Source organism: Salvelinus namaycush, chromosome 37 (genome assembly GCF_016432855.1).
Source record: "Salvelinus namaycush isolate Seneca chromosome 37, SaNama_1.0, whole genome shotgun sequence".
Taxonomy (NCBI): Eukaryota; Metazoa; Chordata; class Actinopteri; order Salmoniformes; family Salmonidae; genus Salvelinus; species Salvelinus namaycush.
This window is the reverse complement of record NC_052343.1, coordinates 4,916,401-4,939,583: the sequence shown is the minus strand read 5'-3', so window position 1 is coordinate 4,939,583 and position 23,183 is coordinate 4,916,401. Positions and strand designations below refer to the sequence as shown.

Sequence of the window (23,183 nt, the reverse complement as noted above, 5' to 3'; positions counted from 1 at the left end):
TCTTTGTGTTTGGTTATTTTGGCACCTCTTTAACACCCCTCTTATCACCATCTATGCACGCATCCACTCACTTACGCTACTGACTACTGACTACACACACCATTGTTACTTGTATATAGTTTACTTTATTTAATAAATATATTTGTATTATTCCTTTATCTCCGCGTTGTCTCCCTCAGCCTCGAGTCTTCTTGGGTATGACGCTACAAGCTTGGCACACCTGTATTTGGGGAGTTTCTCCCATTCTTCTCTGCAGATCCTCTCAAGCTTTGTCAGGTTGGATGGGAAGCGTCGCTGCACAGTTATTTTAAGGTTTCTCCAGAGATGGTCGATCGGGTTCAAGTCCCAGGCTCTGGCTGGGCCACTCAACGACATTCAAGAAGCCCCTCCTGCGTTGTCTTGGCTGTGTGCCTATGGATGTTGTCCTGAGTTCCTGAGTGCTCTGGAGCAGGTTTTCATCAAGGATCTCTCTGTACTTGTTCGTTAATCTTTTCCTCAATCCTGACTAGTCTCCCAGTCCCTGCCGCTGAAAAACATCCCCACAACATGATGCTGCCACCATCATGCTCCACCGTAGAGAAGGTGCCAGGTTTCCTCCAGACATGACGCTTGGCATTCAGGCCAACGAGTTCAGTCTTTGTTTTTCATTTACCACAGGTGGACTCCAAGTTGTAGAAACATCTCAAGGATGATCAATGGAAACAGGATGCACCTGAGATCTCATAGCAAAGGGTATGAACACTTATGTAAATAAGGTATTTTTTCAATATTTTTTTTAACACATTTGAAAACCTGTTTTCACTTTGTTATTATGGGGTATTGTGTGTAGATTGATGAGGATTGATTTTTTATTTAAGCAATTTTAGAATAAGGCTGTAACGTAACAAAATGTGGGTAAAGTTGAGGGTTCTGAATACTTTCTGAATGCACCTGTATACGTGTTGCATTGACAATAACACAAAATCGTATGGCTTTGGTTCAAATGATTCCACATGCATGAATAGTATAGCTAATATTTAGCTGCAACTGTCCTCTGTTATAAATCAGTGTCTGACGCATTTTGGGAGGAACACATAAAGCTACACATTTTTTAGCTCCATTTTTCTGTTTAGAGGGTTTCTCTTGGGCTAGCATCCACTGAGAGAACTTCTGCATTATCCCCTTGAACCCTGTAAGCGCCTTGATGAATATTTCACTCACTTTCTCACTGCTTTCTTTCCCACTATATATTCTTCTCACCTAAACTCTGTGGCTTCCGCCGCAGAGATAACACCGGGGGTAAATGGAGGAGGATGAGGCGCAGGGAACGGAGATAAGGAGTGCCTCAAAGGGCCAGAGGGAGGAAGATTATTCTGTCACTTCACTGCATTGAGTCTCTCACTTAGCCTGTAGCATCCCATTCATTGAGCATGCTCACTGATCTCCACTGTGTCACAGCGCACAGCAGCAACCACCTCAAAGACCAAGTGCAGCCGAGCCCAAGAAGTAATGGTCTTCGCCAGCGTAAACATTGCGCATTTCAAAACCACTCGTGATATAGACTGAGTGTTAATTATCGTTTTAATGACCATTTATATTAAGCATGTTACATTAATCAAACGGCCCCTTGTCAAAACACACAAATGAACAATGATTTGCAATTACTACAGGTGATTAATTCAAGATGAACAAGTGCTCTGCTTCGGTACTACAGAGCTGCTGCCATGGGAGGTCATTAGTTCATCCAGACCAGGTAACCCATCAATCATTCTTTCAACTCTGTAGTAGCATTTCTGCCTTCAGTGGGAATCTCTTTGCTGCTTGTCAATTTAGTCAGAGGTCTGCTGGAGTTTGGGTGCTTTAAAGTCAAGAAAACAGAGGCAATTAAAGTTCTTCATGGATTCCAAAAAGTCAGGAAAGTGTTTCATTAAACTGTAGTTGAGCAGAACAGGCGTAGTAGACTGTCATGGGGTTTTTGATATTACACATAATAAGAGGGTTCCTGTAACTTTAAAAAGAGATTTGTTTACCAAAAGCCCAGACTTAATTAATTATGCAGTCAGGTAGTCAGTGTTGTGATATTCCAGTGACCACTAGACTCTGAAGGATGGCATGTGTTTACCTCAACCCAGGAAGAAACTGTCAACTGATCAGTTTAAATCAATACTTGAATTTCAGTTTATTCAGTTCAGGTTTATTTATCCTCTGATAACTTCTTCTCGTTTGAATACTCCGGTAGTGTCATGTTCAAACATATTTGAGCAGACATTGCATGTTTTTCAAGCTGCATTTTACACACAACTCTTCTTAAACCATTAATGACTTATGAGGTAAACTCTCGTTACCTTAAATGCCGTCTTTCTCTAAACACCACACAAAGTATATAGTATATGTAGTAGGCCTATGTGATCTAAAAAGGATGTGGTAACGTATCTGCAGTTTTTTCTCATTGTCTTTCTCTACATCTTAAGTTAACAGCTAAATCCACTTTTAATCCCTGCTCTTTTCCCATGTATTAGACTGTGATGTAAGGGGTTATGCACAGATAATTAATCAAAATACTTCTGAGAAAATACACATTTTCAGTAACCTCAGGCATATACTGTATGTTACAGGAGAAGGTCAATTTGGGAAATATATACGTTCCCCGTAACGAATTTGAAACAGGAAAGGAGCCAGCATATATTACAAGTTACATCAGTTGACAGACAGTGAGCTGGTATGGGTCGTATCAAGACAATTTATCTGGGAAACAAATAACACAAATGATTCAAGGTTGGCAGGAGTTCACCCACAAGGAATTAGGAGATGGTTCCAAGTGTCTTAGAAAATCCACTATCATGTTTGATCCTCCTTCAAACCAACCCCAGGATACCATTTCAAAACTGCAGCATATTCAGCCTGGTTAACTTTGTTTTCTAGTCACATACTCTATTACTTCAACTTGTTTGCAAAACAATGTTATCCTATCCTTCTCTCCCTTGACTCATTTGAAAAAGAGTGTCAAACACATGGGCTGCATTTACACAGGCAATTCTGATATTTTACCCAATTATTGGTCTTTTGACTGTTCACATCCAATCTTTTGACCATAATTGGGCAAAAGATCAGAATTGGACTGCCTGTGTAAACATGTTGTCATAAGTAGCAAATTCAAGGTGTAGCCCCGACCGGGGCTTGAACCCTGCCCAGTGACTGTCAAATCAATACCTTAACCATTAGGTCAGAACTTCTTGACAAGGTCACCAGTTTAATGTTGTTACAATATTTGATTTCTTGAGCTAATAGTTTTCCATACAATTATGAAGATTTTCCAGGTAGGGCATGGACATTGTTAGGATAAAAATGTCACAAAATAAAGTAATATTTCCAACACCATATTAGAAGTGGTGCAACACCAGAGATTGGAAACTGAAATACAGTATCTTTGACTGTACTACAAATTGATGGAAGTTGATTTTTAGACAGCTATAAAGAAACAGAACACCTGACGTCTAAACTGATGTCCTAATATTTGTATTTTTACATTTTGTCATTTAGCAGTATCCAAACTGACGATCAGTGCATTCAACTATGGAGTTTCATGATTTCATAAAATAATCTTAACCCAGACTCAGGGTTATTCTTCTTACCGAATATTAATAGGATTGAGCAACCATCTAATACTTGCCAAAAACAGCACTTCATGGTCACATGTACAATAAGAGGCATTGTAAGAACATATCTGTAAGAGTTGAGTCTATGTTATAATCTCAGTTCTTAATCTACGCTACCACCTAGTGGCATAACGATAGTACTTCATTAAAAGTTAGGAACCTTTTCTGGAATCAACGGTTTCCTGGGGTCCTTATTCATTGTGGGACACAACAATTAGCTGTGGCTAACTAGCTCGCCAGTTATACTTTTATTGGCACTGTGTGCAACAGCATGCACGTTTCATCGAAAGTTTTGGGTAAGTGTGAGATTTTTACGTCCTTGATAGCGATGTAGCTTGTTGTCGCCAATTTATCAGATAGTGAACGAGCTTGTTTGCCTGGCTAATGTCAGAAATACGTTAGTTTGTCAACAGTTAGCATATACCTAGTAAGTAAAGCCTAGCAATGGTTTATGCTGCTCGTAGTTTGTTCTAAAGAAGAGTGATTTAATGTTAGCTACAGCCCAAATCGAACATTTTTCATGATAGACAGCTGTCCACCTTGTTTGTAGACTGTTACAGTAGCTAGCTAACGTTAACTATTAAACTGATCCCTGCCTCAGCAGTTGACTAATGAAAGCTAGCTAGCTAACACCACAACATCAACTCATTCTGAATCTCACTTTTGCAGCTAAAAGAATATGAGCAAAGATTCCAAGATGAGAGCAACAATTAATCAGAAATTAACTGAGATGGGTGAAAGAGAGCGGTAAGAACATTTCACAACTTTCTATTAAATCGTTATTAGGAGACTGATCAACTCATTGCTCACTGTTCTTGCTTGTTTTCGTTGATCCACAGATTGAAGGAGTTGCTTAGAGCTAAACTCACTGAATGCGGATGGAGGGATCAGCTGAAAGCTCATTGCAAAGGTAAGAATTTTGCATTTTTTCAAACACCTGAAACACAATTTTTTCCAGCAATCATTATGCTTAATTCTATGTAAAAATTATATTGATTTTTCTGCACATCAAATCTCTTGATCTGTCTGTATTGTCCTGACTGCTCTTTTTTATTTTACTAAACTGAATATGCTTCTCTGCTAAATTCTGGGTAAAAGATTGAAAGGAATGTGAGTCTCATTTAGTACATTTTGTAGTTGCTTGCTTTTCTAAAGTCTACCAACCTTGCCGTTTAAAATAGTTACACACTAGCTACTCTAACTTCATTTATAGCCTGAAATGGCTTCTTGGCAGCTAGTTATGAGATTGAGAATATATCTGGGCTAGCTAAAGCCAACTTCATAAATTGCTAGGTGGCTAGTAGTATTACAGAGAACAACAACATTTTAAACAAAATAATTGTTTTATTATTTTTTAAACAGGACAGATCTGAGGGGGCACGTGCCTCCTTTGAGAATGACGCCACTGACACGGTGAAAAAACGGTGTAAGCGTCATGCCACTCATCAAGTAACTGTTTTGCAGATGTCATCAAAGAAAAGGGCTTGGAGCATGTGACTGTCGAGGACCTTGTGGTAGAAATCACCCCTAAAGGAAGAGGTATTTAGGCCTTTTTGTTGTTGTGTATACAGTACCTTTTTTCTCATCCCTCTGTTCAATAGCTTTCAAAAAGTTGATCATGACACTACTATCAAAACCCCAAACCGAATACTGTATCTTTATTTCCTCCTCAGTTCTGGTACCTGATAGTGTGAAGAAGGAGCTGCTGCAGAGGATAAGAGCCTTCCTGGCTCAGCATGCCACATAATGGAACCAACATGACATTTTTTTAAACCCTTTTGCTATCAGAGTTGTTCGAGCTTCTTTTCTTTTTGCCATCATGCTGTTATTATTAGCTATGTGATGCAATCTGCCATCATGATTTAGACTTATTCAATTACTTTGTTCCATGTCCGATTTTTAGGAATAAAGATGTTTGTTTTTCACCGTCGGCAGTTCTTTACATGATGCAACGATTTGACACGTGTCAATAACTGTACGTTGTATTAGAATACATAACATGCTATTTTTAATCTGTGGATTGTCTTCTCATTTTGAGTTGGTTTGTCATTAGAGAAATGCTTTTGAGAGGAGTTGGTAATAAAGCTGGTTCTGGGTTTTGTAAGAAGTTCAAAGAGATGTTTTGTTTTTGAAAGAAGGCTTACAATGACACTCAAGCTTTTAGACCGTGTTAGTCAGTCTGTGTAGATTAAATTTGGTAGATTTAACTAATTTAATACTCAGACACTCAATTGAGTATCTGGCCAATAGTTAATCTCATACTAGAAGTACTGTAAAATAATATGCACAATAAAGAATCAAATAAGTTACTTAAACTCAAGATATGGAGCTGTATGGGCAATTTACCGTGGTAATCTGAAACACACTACAGTGGTGCATTGAAACTTAAGTTGTCCTTTGACTAAATTACATCCCCTGTGCTTATAAACAAACATACATGTTCCCATAATGACAACCCTGTTGCTGCTTTACTTCCTAGAGTAACAGAGAGGTCCTGACGGGGGAGCTATTGTGATTGGAGAGGGGGAGATTATGAAAAGATAAACACGAGTGTTCACAGGGAGAGATATAACTCATATGGATGCACCAAGGGACAAATGGCTTTTTTCAGATGGGGTTTTCAGATTATTCCAAGGTCCTGTGAGTGTAGTGTGTGAAATGAGCAAGTGTTCATATGGGAGACTCCTTGGGTTGACAAATTCAGAAACAAAAGTTATACCATGGTGTGATGGATAAAGAAAATCTGTAAAAAGCTTGGCCATGGCCCCTCTCCCCAATGTCCCGGCTGTTACTTTAAATACAATAGACAATCCATGTAAGCCTTTCTAATTCTGGACACAACTGTATAAACTTCATATCACATCTGTAAAATACATTTTCACAGATTAGCCTGTAAGGCTCTGATCTGTTTTGTAGTTTTATAGTTTTGTCAATTCCACAAGATGACTCAGATCACTTTGTTTTGTTTAAACCACTCTTGTTACAGACCAGGAATAGCAAATAGGCTATAGATTACATTTTGAATGGCTGTGAACCCGTGCAGGGCACCGCTCGACATGAGTAGCACATTACCAGGTAGTGAGTGAGCCTTTGCACTGGTCACCTACTGAAGACAGACTGAGTGTTTTCTTAGCCGAAGGACCTGCCGTGACATCAGCCCAGGTGACAACATGCTGATATACAGTGCTGCTGGCCCAGGGAGGGAGGCTGCCTGCCTGTAACCCCCCCAGGCCCGAGCCCAGAACTCTAGCTGGCTCTTTTAATGGCCAACATCAATCCCCATGTTATCGTCAGGGCAATCTCGCTGGGCCCCCAATATATAAAGGTTTCAACACGCTAGCTGGCCCTGCGCTGCCTATAGAATTACTGGTGAATGACACATTTACTATCATACAGATTCTATTTACTTTCTCACTCCATTCTCGACTCTGGACCCACACAGTGCTGTTGAAGAGGCCAAGATACTGAACAGTAACCAGATGAAAAGATCTGAACGGCTTCTCAAATGAAAGAAGGACATAGGCTAGATCATAAAGCTTGAACTGTAAAGACAAAGGTAAACAACACCAGATGGAGCCTATTCGTCCACTCAGAGGTCCTGCATACTAACTGGTGGAATCCTGTGCGGCATGTCTGCGTCCTCTGAGAGACCAATCATAAAGCAAAGAGCACCACAAGGCTTGGATGACATCATCTGCACTGATGGAGATATCAAGCAGTGGCTGTGCAGAGAAAGGAAAAAAGAGAAAGGAAAATGGTGTGTGTGTGTGTGTGTGTGTGTGTGTGTGTGTGCGTGCGTGCGTGCGTGCGTGCGTGCGTGCGTGCGTGCGTGCGTGCGTGCGTGCGTGCGTGCGGATATGTTCAGTAATTGGAATCATATCATTTCAGCATGAAAGCAGCTGAGTCAATAGTTAATTAAGCCAAAAGTGTGGTCCTGTATATTGAGTCCCTTATGGGCAATGTAGTCTTTTGTCTAACTTGGCAACAAGTAAGTGCCATAAACACATATCATACAGTACAAACAAACCTGAGGTACAGTAATATTATTAAAAAATCCACACATGGCAGCAAGGCAAAGCACAAAAGAGAACTGTGAAATGAAATAATATTTTTAACATGGATGACAGAATAGGAAGGTATGCTGGTCAATCCAAAATATGTATTATAATAATTTTAACACGCATGCACTTCATTGTTTTAGCATTTATGTGATCTGATGTAACAACTGTAATGTCAATACTCCACCATAGAAGTTATATAGATTTAGAATGTATAACTTTCCACAATGGAGTTTTGTAATTCCACTTGTTGAATCAGATTACATAAACGGTAAAACAATTAAGTGTATGTGTGTTAAAATGATTATAATATAGATTTAGAATGTATTATCTACTCTGAGTACACCAAACATTAGGAACACCTTCCTACTATTGAATATGGGGATGCTGGCCCATGTTGACTCCAATGATTCCCACAGTTGTGTCAAGTTGGCTGGATGCCCTTTGGGTGGTGAACATGTTCTTTTTTTCAATGGAAGGTAGGCTTACTAGTATTGCATAAGCATCGTAAGCACAGAAAATAAATAGTCTAATGTAGACATCCCCCCTAATCAAAAGGTCACGAACAGTCGCAAACTCCCATGATCCTATACGGTGTTGACTTTCTATAGTATCAGCATGTGTGAATTCTATGCTCAATGAAATTCTCTTTGAATTCCTTCTCTTAAATTTATGAGACCTTGCAACATGGGTTACAACTCTTTTGGAGCCTAACGCTCGTGCTCAATGCCATTTTCATTCTGGCTCTAAGGAAAGAGGGAGAACTTGGCATGGGGTTAACTGCAGTCTGAAGGGCTTTTTAACCGTATTTACACCCTGTTGTGTCTTCTGGGACCCGTTTTCCACACGCTAATGAGGCTAAGGAGCGAGGTCCGCTCTGTTATTCCTGGCATGGCCAAGTCCAGTCACAGGCATACCTCCTCTCGCTTTCTCTTCAGTAGCCCAGTGCAAATACTAAATAAGAGGAAATACATCATCCCGTTCAATGGTAAAAGCCAAACCCAGGTCTGCCAAAGTTAACACTAAGCAATCTTAGGTAATGATCAGCAAATGTGTATTAAGTTTCATAGAGCATGACCACATAATTCTTGTTTAGCTCATGTTGGCTTCGTCTCAGCTCTTTCGGTAGGTGTCCTCATGCGCTTGTACACATGTAGTCACACGCATGCAGGCACACACACACGCTCCCACGAATGCAAACACACAACAACACGCACGCACACACACCCACACACAAACACACACACGCGTGTCCGGGTGCGCACTCATAAACATAAACACTGACACACACAAATAAATGAGTAGGCAGTGTAGGCATCACTTCCCCTTTTTTTTTTTATAAGCGATTCTAATGGACTAGGCCTAAATTGGTCATTCATTGTTAAAACCTGTGTGAGGTTGCTTTACTTGCTACACCTAATGGATTGGGAGAACTTGTATTGCAGCCTATTACATTACAGAGACATGCACTGTCCTCAAATGATTACTTTCAAGACTCAGATTTTCCATCGCTTTAGTACAATACACATGGGTGGCAAATTGCAATGTTTAGCTGCAGTACATTCCATTACAACTCAATTGATGCAATTATCAACGATTTGCTCAGTCTAAAACATTTCACTCACCCATTTTAGTACACTACCTACAGCATAGCAGTGTGCGGGCGGAAAAGCTGGGGGGTCTCCATGCAACTAAACAAAACTAGGGAGAGAAACATAAACCAGAGCTTGTTTACCCTGTTTCTGATGTACAGGGCACTTACTGTCATGTCCAATGCTCCAGCTTAATTTGCTGCTACTCTGGCCTTTGAAGTGTGTGCGTGTTCTATTTCCTGACACTACCTCTCTGACTCGCTGATATTGCAACTGGATACCTCCTGTTTCCATGTTGGGGCTCTCGCTCTCTCTCTGTGCTGATAAAAACCACCAGAGAGAGGCCGCAGCCGGTCGGCCCGGTTGCAAGGATTCTTGGAGGCCCCCATGCATCCCAGACAACGCCACGGGGGATTACAGCATGCCCTGGCAGCAGAATGGTTTCACTTAAGAATTTCAGTAATCACTTTTAGGAGCGTAATATATTGCTGACCTTTGGCAGCGACACACGACCCCCCGCTCCCCACAGCGACGTGATCAAAGGAAGTGGCAGTGGCTATGCAAACAGCCGCTATCAGTGGAACCCTGTTTCTCTGTCTTTCTCTCTCTCACTTTTTCTGTCTCCCCCCCGGATCATGACTTGAGGAGGGGAAAGGGAATGGAGGAGGGGGCGGGAGCAGTAGTTTAGGCCCTGATCCACTGCCTCCACTGCCCGCAACAGTCTAGTTATCATCATGGGAAAATCCCAGTGGGTCATCTCCTCTCAGCTGGAGCAGGCAAACACCATGCTCCCAGACAACAGCGGCAGCCAAAGCATGTGAGTGTGAGTGCAGCGGTGTAATCTGGGTCATAACAGTAGCCAGGAGGCTTTATGTGGCTCCTTAAATCACAGGAGGGTCTGACAGAGCAGACGGAGCGAGAGAGGGACAGAGAGACAGGGAGAGAGAGAGAGAGAGAGGGGGGGGGGGTATGGGTATCTATAGCAACAATTAAAGTGAATACTGGTATGCAACCAGGAGACGTGCAGCACCATATACATCATAGTCAATGTTGATCACATAGGATACAGTATATCAATTCAATGACTAATGGAGTGGTATTTACTTTACTACTCAGTAATACAGTGTAGGATTTGGATCTTTCTGACTGTATTGTTCTTATGCACGAAGTCGCATTGTTGATGTCGATGTTTTAACGGCTTATATTACCCAGCTGAAACTATGGCATTTTTTATGGACTATTTTATTGCCATATCCTCAAGAAAGCAACATAACATTTAAATCAATTATGAATGGGACATTTCTGTAAACAATGCTAAATGAAAAGCAGACGTTATAATTATCAGAGAACAATGTCAACATGTTGACCTTTTCAGGGAAATGTTTTTCAACCACATTAGTAAGATTTGTGAGACATCTGTTTATGCTAATTTGAGCTCTACTGTGGAACTCACACTGCTTTTAAGCCAATTTGGTATTTTGCTGTATTTGGCAGACAACTATTTGTTTGATTCCAAGAAACACACATTAATGTCTTGGTACATTATGTCTCAATACCAATTATAAGCTATTGAAAAACAAATGCTGAGAGCTGACACCAAAGCAACTACCCATTTCAACCAGATGATGGCGATGCATAACAGATAACCCACAGAGACTCTCTTGGTTAAACACACAGCTACTAACTAGCTTTTCCTTCCTGCCGCTCATTGAGAATACATCGAATAAATCTGAGTGCCCCTAAATCAGATATAAAAGTTTTAAGAATAAACCAAATGCTTTACTGTACGACTGCTATGGTTAACTGTCTACTCTAGCTGTCTTCTTGCCATTTTTAAATATCATGACTAGTGTCAAATATCTCTTTTATCCAATATATGTCGCATATTGGTTTTGCTGCGAATGTGTGTGTGTGTGTGTCCTTCAACCCGGAGCAGCATCCCTCCACATACTACAATCATTCATCAGATCCAAAACAATGTGATTCTTAGGTAGACACAGTTTATTGGATGGCATGACTAGGAGTGTTTATTTGACTCATTTGATTACAATGTGTGCCGTGTCATTAAAACGACCGCAGGATGTCCTGTGCTTTTATGAGGTTCTTAGACAAGCTTGGGAAAAAAAGAAACGCTTCCTGGTTCCTATGTTATGTCTGTCCTAGAAACAACAGGGGAAGATCCAAACTTAAACACCTGGTTGGACTGCGGTTATGGCCTTGTTTACTCTCGCTTTCGAATCCCAGGTCAACACAGTTTGAAGGATTTCTAACGACAACGATGTGATACTCTATTCATTTAGCGTCTTGACTGGAATTCACGTCAACACTGCGGTTATGTCACTCCTGCCTTTAATCATTAGCAAATATTCCTGAGCACCTCTAATCAGCTGATAAGATGTCAGTGTTTAGTGAGTAAACTGGAGGAAAAGCACCTGCAATAAAAGTCTCTGGCCTCTAGGAGGTGTGTGAGTTTTACGGCCCTGCTGTGACGCCATCGGCGAGCATGGCGCAATAAGCCAGATATCTCAACGCGTGCCGTGGCATTACCCTAACACCGCCTGGAGGCGGCTGATGTTGTTGACAGTGACGGTCTTGAGTCGGAGACACGGTGACAAATAGTCATCATCTCTCCGAGAGAGACAGAGAGAGAAGAGTGGTGATAATGGTTATGCACAACAGGCCTTACCCACGATTAGGTATACTGTTTTACACCATTATCATTATCATCTCTAGAATCATTATCATCAGTCAGCATCATTGTCACGTAGTGGATGAGTTGAATTTGCGCTTTACAAAAACCCTACAAAAACTGATCACCTTGAAGATCCCTATTGGCCACAGGCGTCAATTAAACGTCTATTCCACGTTGGATCAATGTCACTTCATTGAATTGAAGTGGAAACGATGTTTATATGATGCCCGGTGGGGCGTCGTATAAACGCAATCCATTATCATCATGTTTGTTGTTGTGATGGTCCTCCTCCAAGCCCTCTACCTGTCACATCCCAGGAGCCCTGGGTGAGCGTTTGTCCCCATGTGTGTGTGGAGTTGAGTGGCTGGCTGAATCAGCTGAGCTTCGTGTGGCTGGCCTGGCCGTGCTCCCCATGACCCAGCAGGGCAAAGCCACTAGATGCCTAGCACCTACCACACATTCCTGATGCTTTATTCCCATGCCCAGACAGATTGCATCTCAGCAATACAAATCGGGGCAAAATGTATTAATGTACTGAGCTGTCCTGTAACAGCCTCCCCCGAGGTACAATACACGTCCTGCATAAGACAAACACGCTCATACAAAGTCACAGGAACACAGACGAAGAGATCAGAGACACGCAGACATGCATTTGCGTACCCAGTTATTGTAGACCGAAGAAGCCTTCACATCCATAATAAATCGTCAAAACTCACTCACACATGCAGGTTGACGTTTATTTAGTCTTGTCCTGGAGGCAGAACTAAGTGATTTCCGCTAGATGGGCCAGCTGCAAAGTCAAAATTGTCCATATTGTAAAAATGCATGAAAACAAAAGTTTGTTTTTTGTTTTTAATTTAATTAAGGTTAGGGTTAGGCATTGCGGTTAGGGTTAGAGGCAGCAGGTAGCCTAGTGGTTAGAGTATTGGACTAGTAACCGCAAGGTTGTGAGATTGAATCCCCGAGCTGACCAGGTAAAAATCTGTCGTTCTGCCCCTGAACAAGGCAGTTAACCCACCGTTCCCAGGCTGTCATTGAAAATAAGAATTTGTTCTTAACTGACTTGCCTAGTTAAATGAAGGTGTAAAAATTCAAATCAAAATGTATTTGTCACATGTGCTGAATACAACAGGTAGACCTTACTGTGAAATGCTTACTAACAAGCTCTTAAACAACAATGCAGTTCAATAAATAGAGTTAAGAAAATATTTACTAAATAAAGTAATTTAATAAAAAGTTACACAATAAAATAACAATAATGAGGCTATATTGTAATTTGTACACGTAGGTAGGGGTAAAGTGACTTTGCATAAATAATAAACAGCGAGTAGCAGCAGTGTAAAAACAAAGGGGGGGTGTCAGTGTAAATAGTCTGGGTGGCCATTTAAGGTTAGCATTGTGGTTAAGGTTAGGGTTAAGATTAGGGTTTGGTTTAAAATCAGATTTGATGACTTTGTGGCTGTGCCAGCTAGTGACCCAGTCAGGTCACCCGTGATACAAGTCAGTATTCAACGTCGATCCATGTCTGAGGACGTTGGGATAGGACTTGTAAACTGGCCACTAGGGGCAACAGTGAGTGCTGTTACCTTCAAGTAGGTTTTGGTTTTGCTAGGACGTTGCGGACGGGGATGGCAGATTGGCGTGAGCAACTACCTCTGATTCCTAAAGGTTGCAAGTTTGAATCCAGCGATAGAAAGTTGTTTTAAATATTTTATTCAAGCCTATCCTAAACCTTAACCCTTACCTTAACCATTCCGACTTAATGCCTAACCTTAAAAGTTCAGAGTTGACACTTTGAAATTTGACGTTTGGAACAACTCGGTAGAGTGACCACTCTTCTGAGCTGCCTCCAGAACAAGATTAACGAGGAAAAAACGCTAACCTGCCTCACACACACTCACTCAGGCAGACATACACACCCTTCCCTCCAGACTGCCGTCACAGCGATCCAAGCACAGCTGTCAAAACGCTGGTACTTCCAACACAACAATGGTGAGCCGGGGAGCAGGGAGGGAGGGCTGGGAGAAGGAAAGGCAGAGAAAGAGAGAGAGACAGAGAGAGAAACAGAGACAGAGACAGAGACAGAGAGAAAGAAGGAGAGAGAGAGACATACAATCAGAGAGGGAGAGAGAGAGAGAGAGAGAGAAAGAAGGAGAGAGAGAGACATACAATCAGAGAGAGAGAAAGAGAGAGAGAGAGAGAGAGAGAGAGAGAGAGAGAGAGAGAGAGAGAGAGAGAGAGAGAGAGAGAGAGAGAGAGAGAGAGACAGAGAGAGAAAGAAGGAGAGAGAGAGACATACAATCAGAGAGAGAGAAAGAGAGCGAGAGAGAGAGAGACATACAAACACACAGAGCGAAAGATAGAGAGAAAGACAGAGAAAGGTAAAGAAAGGTAAAGAAAGGAAAGAGAGGGAAATAGAGGGGGAAATAGCCCAGCCTCACATCCGCAGAGTGAAGTTTCTATGTGACGTGAACTGACAACTCAAGTGCTCTCAGACACTCTGGAGTAGAATAGGCCTAACTTGGATGGGGCGCTCCACTCTTCGTACTCTCCTCTCTGCTTTCTCTCTCGTAAATTTGGGTCACGATCGTCCAGCATTCTCACAACAGCTCCGGGAGTAGACCTCCGCCCACACATACATTATATGAATGTAGCCTTCAGTATGCCTGCACTCTGCACAGACATAATAAGTGATTTCTCAGAATCAGGTCACATCAAATTAGGGAGGTATTTTAGGGCACCCACCCTGTTCCATCCTTCAGAGATTGTAGGAGAGTCAGTCTGCAAAAATGATATCCTTGGATGAAATAAAAACGTGATCAAACGCTAGGTATAATAGTTTACAGTGTAACACAAAAACAATACGCTTGTAATGAATGCCAATGTAAATGGATCTTTTGTGCTGATTTTTGTGTGCTATTGTTAAAATGGCATCATAGAATCTACAATAGGGGATCAGTTTTATCTTAAAGTTCATCTGGGTCTGAGGTATGGGAGATAAGTCCGACACTGATAAGGTTTGGACCTTGCTTGGACTTAAAGTTTATCAGTGGGCAACCATACAAGCATTCCATGGGCATTCATCGTGAGACTCAATTATTTATTGACATGAGGTGGCTACACTACTACATACTGTACATGCTAGGGTTGGGGTCAATTCATTTTCAATTCAGGAAGTGAACTGAATTTTCCTGATTGGAAAGCAAGGAGGAAATTGGAATGGGAATTTCAGTTTACTTTCTGAGTTGACTGATTAGGAATGGAATTGACGTCAACCTTGATAAATAAATAGGGTTGCATAGCTTGCGGTAATTTACCAAAGTTACCGGAATCTTTAGTAATTTGGGTAATTAACAGAAAATCTATGGCAATCTATCGTAGCTTTCATACTTGAATCACTTTTTTCAAATGTACCCATATATAGAATAAAAAACGTTGATCTGTGTCCATATTGTCTATGCGTTTCTAGTAGATAGATCACATGGTTCAAGAGAAACTAGCCTAATTAATGAAAAAAGTATCTAATCATCAATGGCATTATTTTCAAGCAAATATATAAAGGATATTTCATGCTGAAACCCTCATACTAAACACCAATTGTATTCACTAAGTTGATGGTTTATATTAAGGATAATGTTTTACAGCTTTGTCATTACATTTTTTATTGATTTTTTTTATTATTTCATATATTTTACATGTCATACGGCCAGAGAGAGAGCCAGAGATAATTACAGACACCTGTGATAATCGGTAGTACCCAAAAGGGCCACTAGATGTTTCGTGATAGATTGCATAAAATCCTTGAAAGATGCCAACATTCGGGTAGTTTACCGGTAAATGTAGAATGTTTACAGTAATATACCCTCCGTTTGCAACCGTATACATAAATACAGTAGGTCCTATGTCCTTAATGGTCCTATGTCCTCAGTAAAAGGTCAGAGATTGAATATAGGCCGCACCAATCAGGGAGGCAATCCGGAAGCTGTTGAGGGGGTAATTGAGAGGAAAGGGGTCCTGAGGGAGCTTCTCTCTATTGTTGTTGTTGTGTAACAACTTGTCTGAAAATGCCCAGTAATCCCAGTCTACACAGGGGTTATTATAACGAGGCGCGAGGAGGAATGCACCCGGGGCTGGGTTTCTACGAAGCTAAAATGTGGAATTGTTTTTAGATGATCATACCAAGGATTATTCATCTTATTTTATTTGGCATTTTAGGACCCCTGTAGGTAGGTAAAAATGTAGCCTTATTACTATTAGTCCATAAAAAGCATTGACTACCAGATTCATACATTGAAAAACAGTCCAAAAATAAATGAAAAGGAACGAGTGCCTGTCCTATATCTGAGAGATATAAGAAAGCTCAGATTTTTAAAAATCTGTATACCTTTGACATGGAAATGCCTCATTCTCTTCCATTCATTTTTCGGCCTGCCACCGGGTTACCTTCGGACCCTACAGATGTTTTCTTGAGAAGACCAATTTTCGGGATGCCTCCTGGTCTGACAAACAGAGCTGCTATAGCTCAGCCACCTTCGACCGCAGATTCCGACATCGGCGGACGTGATAATTGAGTCGCAGCCCATGCAACAAAAAAAAACAGATATCTCTAGCTTAAACAGGCATATTGGAATATGCTAATTGAGTTTCTGCGGGGGACATCTACTCTAATGCTCACTTTCTAACGGTCTCTGTCGATCTGTGAGTGAAATGTATGCTGGGGACACACAGTATGCTGGGGACACACAGGCACGCACACGCGCACACACACAAACACAAACACTCACAAATACACACACAAGGTCAACCCGAATTGGTGTAGTGGGTTAATGCAGAACAACTTAAACGCTCTGGAGGAGGCTCTCTTCATGTTTTCAATCCCTTTGGTGCAATTTAGACAAGTATGTGGTACATTTTCACAACTCACAAGCATAAAAATCAATACAGATCATCAAAATGGCTCGTTTAAAAACTCTAAGCACCTTTTCAATTGACTGAGTTCACTGCACCAAATCACTCTTTCAATTGGGATAAGTATCTCCTTTTTTCTAAATGCAATATTCACTTTCATTTTGCTATGACTTTCTTGAAATGTGTTAACAATCCGATTAACTATCACTTAATCAAACTGCTCAAAACTGTACTGAACCAAAATGATGTACTGCCTAGTTAAACTTTTATACACTATACAGTATTTACAAAAGAATGTGGACACCCCGTTAGTGGATTCGGCTATTTAAGCCACATCCGTTGCTGACAGCCATGCAATCTCCATAGACAAATATTGGCAGTAGAATGGCCTCATTGAAGAGCTCAGTGACTTTCAATGTGGCACCGCCATGGGCCACAACCTCACAGAATGATACCGCCGATTGCTGAAGCACGTAATGTGTGAAAATAGTCTGTCCTCGGTTGCAACACTCACTACCGAGTTCCAAACTACCTCTGGAAGAAACGTCAGCACAAGAACTGTTCGTCGGGAGCTTCATGAAACGGGTTTCCATGGCCGAGCAGCCGCACACAAGCCTAAGATCACCATGCGCAATGCCAAGCGTCGGCTGGAGTGGTGTAAAGTTCGCCACCATTGGAGTCTGGACCAGTGGAAACACGTTCTCTGGGGTGATGAATCACGCTTCACCATGGACCGATGGACGTCCGATGGACGAATGGACGAATCTGGGTTTGGCGGATGCCAAGAGAACGCTACCTGCCCCAATGCATAGTGCCAACTGTAAAGATAGGTGGGGGAGGAATAATGGTCTGGGGCTGTTTGCCATGGTTCAGGGCAGACCCCTTAGTTCCAGTGAAGGGAAATCTTAACACTGCAGCAGACAATGACAATCAAGACGATTCTGTGCTTCCATCTTTGTGGCAACAGTTTGCGAAAGGTCTTTCCTGTTTCAGCATGACAATGACTCCGTGCACAAAGTGAGATCCATACAGAAATGGTTTGTCAAAATCGGTGTGGAAGAATTTGACTGGCCTGCACAGAGCCCTGACCTCAACCCCATCGAACACCTTTGGGATGAATTGGGACGCTGACTGCGAGCCAGGCCTAATTGCCCAACATCACTGCCTGACCTCACTAATGCTCTTGTGGCTAAATGGAAGCAAGTGCCGGCAGAAATGTTCCAACATCTAGTGGAAAGCCTTCCCAGAAGAGTGGAGGCTGTTATAGTAGCAAAGGGGGGACCAACTCCATATTCAGGCCCATGATTTTGGAATGATATGTTCCAAGAGCAAGCGTCTACATACTTTTGGTCATGTAGTGTATATTTGTACCTCATAAAGGTATCAATTTGACATAAATGTATGTCATAAGGTAAAACCAAATCATATCTTATGGATGTGGTGGGTGTAAACACTACAACTCATCGTCACTCTCCATCAGCCTGTGTGCTTCAATGGGTAAAAGTGTAAAGAGTCGCTCTAAGTGCTACCATTTGGAATTACAGCATAGTGTAAAATGCACTGCTGAAATACCTGTGTTGCGTGTTATAATGTATTCCACTCATTGATACACTGTAAGCTGGTGAATTTCAAGCAGAGAGACAGGCGATACTGTATCAGTTGACAAGTTACGTAGAAAAGGGGATCTTGTGCAATGTTACATGGGGCATAAATGGAACACAACAGTAGCCAACTACTTTACAATATACCCCTATTTCTGATGATTTGCCTTACATATGTACTGTATAAGAATAATACAACTGTAAAACATTTTTCTCAACACGCTATCAACCTGCTGTTGCATACAAAATTATATTTCCCATCTACAATTCCTAGTCAGCACTTAAAATGTGTATCTTATATTCTTTGCTGTTGGATTAAATGGTAGTTAAAATGACTAGATGGCGAGCCTATCGTTATCGGATGTATTGGTGACTAAATAAAAATTTTCTCGTGGTATTTCTCGAAAAACTTTGATTTTGCATGAATGACTTAGGGGTGAAAGATTTGTGAAACCCCAGTGAATGCACAATCAAAGGTTCTTCACATAAGATAGTGGGCATTAAAAGTGTTATCGAGGTGTCTCTTTAAACTACTGGCACACAACTCGGACACCCATGCATACCCCACAAGCATGCCACCAGAGGTCTCTTCACAGTTCTCAAGTCCAGAACAGAATATGGGAGGCACACAGTACTACATAGAGCCATGGCTACATGGAACTCTATTCCACATCAAGTAACTCACGCAAGCAGTAAAATCAGATTTTTTTTTAAACGTATAAAAATAAACCTTAATGAACAGCGAGGACTGTGAAGAGTCTCACACACAGGTACAAACACACGCATACAAATACACATAACATACACACTATACACACACTTACACCTGGATTGTGTGCTGTAGTAGAATAGAGGCCTGAGGGCACACAATTTTGAAATCTGTTGTAAAATGTATTTTAATGTTTAAACATTTCATTATAATGTACTGTATATTACTACCTTCATTTTAGCTGGACCTGAGGATAATGGGGATCCATAATACATAGAAATACAAATGATCAGTCCAGAGATTTGTACTTAGAGATGTGAAAATGTACTACTTATATCTAAAAAATGATATATTTTCCACTGGTTATACCATTGTAAAGTTAAACCATGGCAAAAGAGATATAGTTACACCGTACAAAATGTTTGTAGTACAAAATGTTTGGTTGGACTTCTCCCGTGTTGAGGTCTTTCACAGCAGAATGATATGCCAAGCACACAGACGAACTGTGATATTTGGAGCGCACGGAAATAGTGCGGTTTCACAATTTCAAGATTAGGATTGAAATCTGCCGTCCCCCCCGCCACATTAAGTGGTTGTGGTGCACACACAAACCCAGAGAGACCCTAGAAATATACACAGTGGTTTAGTGTTGGGCTTTGGCCAAGATAAATGGCTGCTTCAGGTGAAAACAAACCTTGGCCTGAGCACATTTTTTTCCATTCGCGAGTTTTGGGGAAAACTTTTCTCAGTTTTTTCCCACCCTACATAATGCTGCTCAGTCTCAGCTCCTCCGCCCTCCCGGTATAGTAAAGTTCGCTGTGCTTGTGAATTAATTAAGATGAAGATTTAATGTTAAAGTGCCACTCTGCAGATAGAGCTGTTCAAACGTGTTTCGGGCTTTACGAGGAATGACCTCTTTAAAGCAGTTATGGCAGATATTTGTGACATGAAGTGATGAATTTGTCAATTCTTGAAAATGAAAATGCCCCCTCCCCCCTAAACACACACTCACACACACCCTCAAGTGCACTCGCTGGCTCTCCTGGCGTTTGTGTACAATTGACAATAACTGGTGTAATAGCACAATAAAAGTATTGGCCGTGCTCAGGGTAGTCATAAATCCAGGAGAGGGAATTTTACCTCTGCTATTTTCACAGGGTCATTTCCCTGAATGCGGTTTCAAATTCAGATATTTATGTTTACGAGCGACCAATACATATTACGAGCTATTATAACTACAGCACATCAGCCAAGGCCCCATATAATGTCCTACTGCGTAGGAGTAAACGGCACAACACTGAGAGATGCCTGTTTGCAGGTAGGTTTTATAGTTTTATAGTAGCAGTGAATATACTGCTGACGGTGGAAGATGCAACATGCCGGTAATCTTTACATGTCTAATTTCTCCATCATCAGACATTTCATCGGAGACATTAGATGCGTGAGAGTGTTTCAGAGTTCCATACACATCTTTCAATTCCTCACCTGTCACACTTGAGGGTGGTGGGGTGGGGGAGGGGAGGTGAAAAGGGGGAGGGGGGATGTAACGGCTTCAATTAAAAGAACAACTGGTTTAGTCACACAATTATGAGCTCAGGATGACTGAATGCAAAAAAAGGCCTGGAGGAGCATGGCTAAGGATCTCTGGCATCCAGTCAATCTAGCCTCCCCTTCCTGCCCCTTCACAGACTACTGGGACACCAGACTGGGAACAGTGGGAACCATGCTGCTATCTGTCCCAGTCCCGAGTGAGCAAGACCTCATCTGAAGTGGGATTGTGGGAGAGACATGCTAGTGGGACTGGCATAAGTGACACAGCTCTTTTAGGATTTATATTATTTCAATTGAAGTAAAAATGCTGAATTATGGGAAATGCACAGATACAAAAGATATGGTGCTTGGCAGTACTATTACAGAAGCATGGTTGTCTATCAGAGCTGTATGCGTATCTGATACATCACCTTTCCCTGGCTGTACTTGACGCCTGTATGTGGTCCTGTATGTCTCAGTTGGTAGAGCATGGTGCTTGTAACACCAGAAATGTGGGTTCGATACCTGGGGTCAACCATACGTAAAATGAAGGCACAAATGACTAAGTCACTTTGGATAAAAGTGTCTGCTACATATGTTTATACACTATGTCACTGTACCTTCCAGGTTGATCGGAGTAATTCAAATGGAAGCAGTTAAATATCACAGGCAGGTTCAGAGATAATCATTGCCATTATTACATACTGTATATAATATACTCAACCCCTAGAAAAGCCCGATGAATTGTCCTCTGATCGTGTAAGAGTTACGTATACAGTTAGTAGTGAGATGAAGCGGTGAATAATCCTTCCACCTGCTTACATGTACGTAGCAAAATCTCCATCGCATGCTGAATGACCTCAATGCACATATTCACCTTCCGGAAGATTCTTCTTTCTACTCCACGCTGTTTGTCTATGTGAAATTCACACGTAGACCCGATTGAAAAAACGGATCCCTCTTCCCTCCCTACCTTAGGTAACCACTGATCTGACGTCTCAACACCTGCTCTCATCTATCATGCTCTCACCTGTCCAATCATGCTAGATAGATCAGTGATTACTTTAAGGAAACGAGGAGGGAAGGAAGGATGCATTTTAAGAGCATTTGAACAGGGCCCTAGTCTGAAACACACTTATTTCCCCATTCGTTGGCGTTTGCTTTGGCAGCAGCCGGGCTTTATCCCGAACGAGACTGAATGTGCAAATGTGTTACAGGTGGGATTCATTAAGCTTTGACTTGGCACATTTGTACTTGCTCTGCATAATTACGTTGTTACCAAAGGAGGGAGATGACGAACGCGAACATTAACACTCACACACACACCCCCACAAACACACATTCGTGCATACACACAACACACACCCACACACAAATGAGCACATAGAACAGTTTAAAGGCAGATTTCATTGCTCTCCAATGAGCTGTTCAAAAGAAAATGCCCTATTAATCCTGCACGTTTGTGCCCAAGTTATTTCACAGAGGATAAATCTAGAAAAAGTTTATATTTCATAGGATTTAGTCTCCACTTCGTTCAGCTTCTCAAAGTGGGCGAGATCTCTTTTAGTTGTTAACAGTACATTAGCAAATGTATTCAACCCTCAAAATGTCGCTAACCCGAATGAACTGTAGGCCTATCATTCATTCCAAGCCCATTCTTATGCAAGAAAGCAACAAACAAACAAAAATATTCTCTGTAATTAGTCTAGTTAGCGTTTAGGTCAATCCATGGTTAGGTTACGTCTAACCCCGTCCCCAGGCTTAAGAGACGGCTGGTGGACAAGACCATTCTACTATATTTAAGAAGTAAAACGTAAGTTCATAACCTTGTCTGTCTCACATTATTTTACTCTGCAAACCCGCCATAAGAAAGCTAAGGATCTTTAGAGTAAAAGGCATCATGTAGCATGATCCCAATCACCATATACTACAATGCATAGAATTCCCCAAAGCCGGTCACAGTAGATGTGTGTGTTCTGCAGAAGAAGCGTGTGCCTAATCTCTCACCCGGCATACGTACATAGAAGCTCCCTGATTGACAATAGGCCTATCACAGACACGCACGCACACACACACACACAATCACAAATGAAGCATCTAAAGGGGAATGTGGTCTTGTCTCCCATCGGACATCACATGTCAGTCACACATCCGACCTCAACACCTGGTGATCAGAGGAGGGTGCAGTCCAAATCACCCGCTTCCCAGTGTATTCGAGCCGGATAATTATTTCCAGTTGCAATTAGAATAACTGCAAGATTTTTCTCTCTGAGTAGAGGGGGATCAGCAAATATCGCTCCCCTCATTTCTGTTCTTTTTTGACACACTTATATAAATACTCTCCACCTGGTTGAGGGAGTGCCTTTAGGGGAGCTATCAAAGCATTCATAAAAATCAAGATGTATGTGACATCCAGTGGGTCTCCCCCAGCACGAGGCAGCACTCAGGACTCAGGGCT

At 41.6% G+C, this 23,183-nt stretch overlaps 1 protein-coding gene across 1 annotated transcript; it reads left to right on the top strand.

Annotated features, from left to right (window-relative positions):
• Positions 1-3,823: 3,823 nt before the first annotated feature.
• Positions 3,824-5,735, top strand: LOC120031240 (transcription and mRNA export factor ENY2-2). Its single transcript, XM_038976904.1, has 5 exons — positions 3,824-3,931; positions 4,305-4,382; positions 4,475-4,545; positions 5,100-5,174; positions 5,309-5,735. The coding sequence occupies exons 2-5, from the start codon at positions 4,315-4,317 to the stop codon at positions 5,380-5,382; spliced, it is 288 nt and encodes a 95-aa protein (XP_038832832.1). The 5' UTR covers positions 3,824-3,931; positions 4,305-4,314; the 3' UTR covers positions 5,383-5,735.
• The last annotated feature ends 17,448 nt before the right edge of the window (positions 5,736-23,183 follow it).